Genomic DNA, 6,299 nt, shown 5'->3' with positions numbered 1-6,299 from the left:
GGGGAAGGACACCATTGGGTGACCGGTGAGCGAGGATTGGGAGGGAGGGTGCAGAACAAATTCGGATCAAATGTTGCAATAGCAATCACAGGAGGCGGCATGAGGAGAAGAAAGAATGACCGGGACCAATGATAGAAACATGCGGGGCTGTGGAAGGGCAGTGGAAGGGCAGTGGAAGGGCAGTGGAAGCACCGGTGCAGTGCCTCAGGACGGTCAGAGGGATGAGAAAAGGCGCGATGCTTGTCACAGAGGCTTGCCACGGGAGGTGACCCGAATGCGTGACCCAAATTGTGCCTACCCTTGTTTTCAGGTTTGCTGGACAAATTAGAAAGCCATTTTGTCACGGAGGACGTCATCTAAAGAAGGTGCGTGGTTACCGATGAGGAGCACCACACAGAAAATGGTCTAGGGTTTTCCTCACGAACGCAACTCACACAGTTACACCCTCTCTTCGCTGTTCTTGGGACACGGGCGGAAAACAATTTCCCGCACACATGTGCAGAGCGTCCCTCCAGATGTCCGCCACGCATTTTTCCCCGAGGTTGCAGCCGGTCTCGGAACCTCACTCTCTTGAGGGCCAACAGCCTCTCTCTGTGGGTAGTCAGTCACCAAGAAGCCGCTTGCCAGTCGCTCAGAATAATGGTCAGTCGCTCCCAGCTCTTCCTGAAGAGCAGGTCATGGCTAAAACGGGACACAAACCCTCTACTTGCCGAATCACGTATCGAGACATGTACCGCGCGGCTCTCATCGAGAGAAATCTGCTCCTGCTCTGTGAGTAACTTTCCGGTTAACGTAACAGTAAGCCTCTTCAGATTATCAAAATCATGGGCACCTTCCCCACAATCACCCAACAACCAGTGCCGCAGCTGAACCAAGAACAGCTACAGACGAACCAACCACAGACCGTCTCCAATCTCCCTGTTTCGAATCGCCTTCAGCAAAGTACCAGTCGGTCGCAGCGATTGGAACAAGAACCGAAGTCACGTCCCAGGAATGTCGCGCGGTAATTCTTCTTCACATCATCGCCGCAATGGTCGGTATGCTCGCTTTCGCCTGGCCTTTAATCTTAACCAGGACGTAAGGAGGGTCGAAGCTGACAGGCCCGCGCGTTCACCGATGGCCTTACTCCGTCTTGAATACAAAGTTCGGGTCGTGTTTGGACTTCGCCTCGAAGCGTATCAACCAGTTGTCCAAAGCTTTTTGCAGGACGGAGCCGTCAACGCCAGTATTATACGACTCCAAATACCGATACAGATTCAGTGCCACTTTTTTCCCGTACTCCTAAACACATTCACGAACATGAGAACCCCCGCATAACTCAATGGAATCACGACTGTCGTCACTCTGAGTGACGACTTTCCCGGGACTGGCAGACTGAGTCGTGTCATAGTGAGTTTCTTACCAACTTGACATCTGGTGGCTGGACAGCTACCAGCTCCAAGATCTGGGCTGCAGGTAGTATTTCTCTAAAGTCGCCAAAGTCGATATGGAAGGTGAGCATTGCAAGGTGGGTGTTACATTTTCAGAAGCACATCTTTGGTCGGAAGTTCAGCCAGCAATAGGTCCCAGCCTGTGCGCAGTATGGTTGACAGACAAGAGTTGCTAAGTGCCCCTAAACGAAGCGTTATGGCAGAACCATGTGAAGGAACTGTATGTAAACTGTGTGTGTGAGAGGGGGCTATGGGGGGTGAGTCCAAGATTACCAAGATATGCGAACTCGTTGTAGGGTGGAATGGCTGAGTAGAAGACGGCGGCTCCGACGTCGTCAGCTGGAAAGGGTGCAACAGCGCTCACGCAGATGTCGGTGACCAGGTGGCCATTGGCGATGGGTAGAGTGTAGGTCGTTTGATTGACAGCGACGGGTACTTGGGCTAATTGGTTGGGTATGATGACTCCAAACATGGTGGAATAAAGTGGGTGAATTTCAGGCTGGAATTTCGCCAGGCGGCCGTGAGTGGGTAGTCAGTGAAATACTGCCAGGAGATCCATGCTATGTTGGGTATTGACAGCGGGACTCGTGGGCGTGGTTATCTACGTTTTGATTGACGACGTAGCTCGGTATGCTACATTGCAGGGGTGCGTTACGATGGCTGTGTTCATTGGATTGCAGGTTGGAGCATGCACAGTTGTTTCTGCAGTCCAGTACGGTATGAACAGAGCTTGGGCCCGGAATTGGGTTAAGGTGAATGCGCAAAGTCTCATCATCAAAGACCACCTGGACCACGGAATTCTTGACCTTCTTTGGTACATCATTTTCGAGATAGCCAGAGTCACAGTCATCAACAGTGACCCTCTCAACAGATTCTATGTACAAAACCTCTACACGTGGCCACTCACTCTCGTTGAACCGAATCGCACTCGGCTCATTCAGATAACCTTCGCCCTACAGTGCGTCCTTGTTATTCGCGGCGTTATAGCCCGACTCCTCTACTGGATAGTAAAGTTTGCATTACTCACCAGATTACAAGAAGACTTATTAGAATATCTAGCTAGCTACCATGCCTTACTCACATTCACTCTTGTCGTAAGACACACACATGTGATGATGACACACACATGTGTGATTTTACACAGAAGTTTGAAACGAGTGTGTGACATGCAGGACAATATCACGCAGTGTGCAAGTACACTGGAGTTTGTACAACATGTCTACGAGATGCGAAAGTGTCTGGAAGATGGCAACGCCGGACTCCGGTCATTTATGTGTATCCTGTGGCTGCGCGATTCGCTGGTTAACTTTTTGGACAACCAGGGACACATGGTGCCCATCTCGGATCGAAATCACTGTAAAAGCTTTGCTGTCCAAAGATTCGCTGAAATCTGCGATTACCTCCATGCCAATAGATCTGATATGTCGCCCAAACAAACAGTTGATGAAGAGACCGGCTTAGATCTGGGAGACGACCATTTGACTGCGTTGGTATTGAAAGAAATGAAGACACTTGAAAGGTATCCGCGCAGGTGTATCTACACGAGGGCATGTGGTGTGTGTGAACATGAATGATGTGTGTGAACATGGGTAGTGTGTGTGAACATGGGTGGTGTGTGTCAACAGAGACCTTATGTGAACGTGGGGGTGAAGTGAGCGTGGGGGTGAAGTGAGCGTGGGAGTGAAGGATGTTTGTTTCAGTGACAATAATGTTCGAATTCATGAGAATTTGTTGGACCTGTATTTCCATCCCGACATTGTGCCTATTCTCAAGTCTAGAATGGCTGATCGTGATGGTTTCATCTCTACAGGTAACTTCTTACAGAGTGCTGCGGGTATCTGCGAACTACGCCGGTCAGTAATGGCGAGTTACTACGCTCAAAAAAGAGCACTTCCTGTCATCGAACTTCTTATTAGCCACTTGAGTTTCATCCTCTCAGCCATTGCCATCCTGGGCTACTTGGATGTTAACATGAGTACCTTGATTGTTTCCGGCGCCGCCGTTTTTAGTGGCACAACTGTGGCCCTAAGTTTCGTTTATACAGACTTCATACAATCCACCATCCTTACTGTATTTACCAATCCGTATGACAATGGAGACAGGGTTAGAATAAATGACGTCCTACATATCGTTAAGAAAATCAATGTATATACAACTCAATTTGAGACCTTGGAAGGCAAAATCGTAAATCGCTAATTCGCACACACATTAGCACACACGTTCGCTACAACACGCGTTCGATCAGATTCATTCACTCTTTCGTCTTAGTTATATTTGCCTCATGTGAACTTGCGCTCGATGCAAATTGTGAATGAGTCGAGGTCGGTGAATGCTTCGATATGCGTGCCTCTCAGAATGAGCACCAAGACCACGGGTGTGCAGTTGGAGGCTTTGAAGGTCCTTTTACAGAACTATCTAGATTGCAACTCTACAAACTGGTATCGGGACTCATTGTTTATGTTGATCAGTGATTTCAAGGTGCAGCAGTATTTGGAAGTGACGATTTGGGCTACGCTTGGTAGTGGCTGGGGCTCATGGCGGTTTGTGCATGATAACAAGACACTTTGGTATCAATACATCAGCCGTACTGCGGACCTGTTACAATTAGAATTCGCACTGCCTGAGCAACCCATCAAGTTCCATCCGACTTCTCATCAAATTCCTGAAGTGAGCACACTGGATGAATCTCCAGAGAACGACTACACTCCTAACCAACGGTGGTAGACCGGTCGGTGGTTGTAGACCGGTCGGTGGTTGTAGACCGATGTAGGACTTGTTCTTAACATGATGATGATGGTACGATTGGTTGGTTATAAAAAGTTATTGCTGCCTTTTATGTTGAGCTTTAGCAAGTTCAAGACAGTTGTTGAATTCTTTGCGTAACGCTTCGTCTTGGCTGTTACGCATGATACAGAGATACATTTGTTGGGTAGCTTCAGCATAGTCTCCTTGTACCTTTTTGGCCATAGCGAGACGATAGTATCCTTTATACCATTCGGGTGCGAATGCGATTGCTACAGCTGCGCATTCTTCAGCATCACGATGTTTGCCTAGACGCAGACTAGCGACAGAAAGGTTGGCCACAAGTGTGCTAGCAAGTGCGATGTAGTCTTCACTTTGGCTTATGACCGGTAGGGTGATGGTCCCTTTGTCCACGCAACTGGGGTTCAATAAACCAGTTTGTTCTGCAACCGCTGCTATGTCCACAGACATCAGCCCCAAAGCTTCGCGGAAAGCGGCCTCGGCCTCCACATAGCTGTGTTCCGTAAACTTCTTGTTTCCCAACAACTTCAACTTCTCGCAAGCAGCCATTGTCGCAGCGTCCACCTCTTTTCGCGGCATCACCATCTTGTTCTCCCCCCCGGTGGGGTCCGAATCGCCGCCCGTCTGACTCCCTGGCTGATTGGAGTCATTATTAGCGTGACCACTTGGTGCGACATGGTCGCCACTAGTCTCGGGGTCGTCGGGTATACGGGCTGCGTCATCTGTAAATTTACCGAGCAACTCCTTCGCGGCTTCCGTCTTGGCGTAGAGCCAAGGTGTTCGACCTTCGGAACGCTGACTGCAGAGATCTCGTAGACACTCATCGGAGCAACCGCCCATGAGTTTTTCAAGGAAAGTATGGTCCTCAAGCTGGGCCAGATTGCAGAGGACGCTACATCCTGTTTGGTCGTGTGCGGCGGCGATCGCTTCAGGTGCCACGTGCTTGTCAATGAGGTATTGGAGCACGACGCCGGCAGTTTCAGGTCGTGCAGAGCCCACCACGGCGCAAGGTAGAGGGGATTCCATACAATCTTTCGCGAGCTGTTTCGGGTCAGAAACATCGATGATCGTTTTGAAGAGCTCAATGTTATTTGTTAATACACACCATGAAAGTAGTCCACCAGTAACGGCACCGAAAGCGTAGAGGCCGGGTCGCGGTTCCAAAGATTTGGTGAGTACTTTAAGAATTTGTCCGCCATCTTGTAGTCGCATTGCCGCATGGATTGGGGTCAAATTGACTTGGTTTAACGCGTACTTATCCGCTCCCACTGACAAAAGCCATTCCACTACACGTCTCTGTCCATTATTTACTGCCGCAAACAATGGACCCTCACCCTGCTTGTCCGGCGATACACATACCTCAGGACATAGACTATATATATACTCCAACACCCGCATGTTGCCGTGAAACGCAGCCACGTGTGCACACGTGTGTTTCTCCGCATCACGAGTCTGCAACAACGCCTCACCCTTCGTACAATCCTCACCACCACCACTACCTTGATCCTCACCGGTCGAACCGCTCGCGTTTAAACATTCTACAAAGTCTTCCAAGGCCTCCGCAAACTCCGCACCAACACTCGTACGCGCGAGGTCGAACAAACGAATCACTTTCGCCTGCCATGCATTCACGTCATTCGTCGCCAACCCACCGCCGGTCATCCGTTTTTTTTCAATTCCCGTCTCCGGGGCAAGAATTCCACATACGAGCAGAAAAGGGGCATAGCGGGGTATAACGGGGTATAAAGTTAGCCGAAGCAGGACGGGACAGGGCAGGGCAGGGCGGCCGGGCAAGACGAACAGGGGCCACCATGGCGGGGCAGGGAGGGGTCACCACGGCAAGGGCGAAAAATACATCACTCCCAATGCGGACGTAAAGTAATACCAGGGCAGTAATGTGCCTGTGGAGTAATACTGTTTTGGTTCATCTGAAGGTGGTTTGCTTGGTAGGTCCATCGGAGTGTAGGTCCATCGGAGTGTAGGTCCATCGGAGTGTAGGTCCATCGGAGTGTAGGTCCATCGGAGTGTAGGTCCATCGGAGTGTAGGTCCATCGGAGTGTAGGTCCATCGGAGTGTAGGTCCATCGGAGTGTAGGTCCATCGGAGT

At 50.1% G+C, this 6,299-nt stretch overlaps 3 protein-coding genes across 3 annotated transcripts; 1 reads left to right on the top strand and 2 right to left on the bottom strand.

Moving 5' to 3' along the window:
* Positions 1 to 1,122: 1,122 nt before the first annotated feature.
* On the bottom strand, positions 1,123 to 1,902 carry GNI_088550 (putative DUF775 domain protein; the record flags this gene model as incomplete). The annotated part of the gene is made up of 4 exons (XM_011132441.1): positions 1,123 to 1,281; positions 1,403 to 1,466; positions 1,519 to 1,612; positions 1,704 to 1,902. 4 exons carry the CDS (start codon positions 1,900 to 1,902, stop codon positions 1,123 to 1,125), a joined length of 516 nt encoding a protein of 171 aa, XP_011130743.1.
* A 184-nt stretch (positions 1,903 to 2,086) lies between these two features.
* Positions 2,087 to 4,154, top strand: GNI_088540 (mechanosensitive ion channel family protein; the record flags this gene model as incomplete). The annotated part of the gene is made up of 4 exons (XM_011132440.1): positions 2,087 to 2,524; positions 2,603 to 2,949; positions 3,131 to 3,614; positions 3,699 to 4,154. 4 exons carry the CDS (start codon positions 2,087 to 2,089, stop codon positions 4,152 to 4,154), a joined length of 1,725 nt encoding a protein of 574 aa, XP_011130742.1.
* Positions 4,155 to 4,250: 96 nt separating this feature from the next.
* On the bottom strand, positions 4,251 to 5,855 carry GNI_088530 (ankyrin repeat protein; the record flags this gene model as incomplete). Its single annotated transcript, XM_011132439.1, has 1 exon — positions 4,251 to 5,855. The coding sequence occupies one exon, from the start codon at positions 5,853 to 5,855 to the stop codon at positions 4,251 to 4,253; it is 1,605 nt and encodes a 534-aa protein (XP_011130741.1).
* Positions 5,856 to 6,299: the final 444 nt, after the last annotated feature.

The sequence above is a fragment of the Gregarina niphandrodes genome (genome assembly GCF_000223845.1).
Source record: "Gregarina niphandrodes unplaced genomic scaffold scaffold00017, whole genome shotgun sequence".
Lineage (NCBI taxonomy): Eukaryota > Apicomplexa > Conoidasida > Eugregarinorida > Gregarinidae > Gregarina > Gregarina niphandrodes.
Note: the sequence above shows the minus strand (reverse complement) of the source record. Positions and strands in the feature narration are given on the sequence as shown.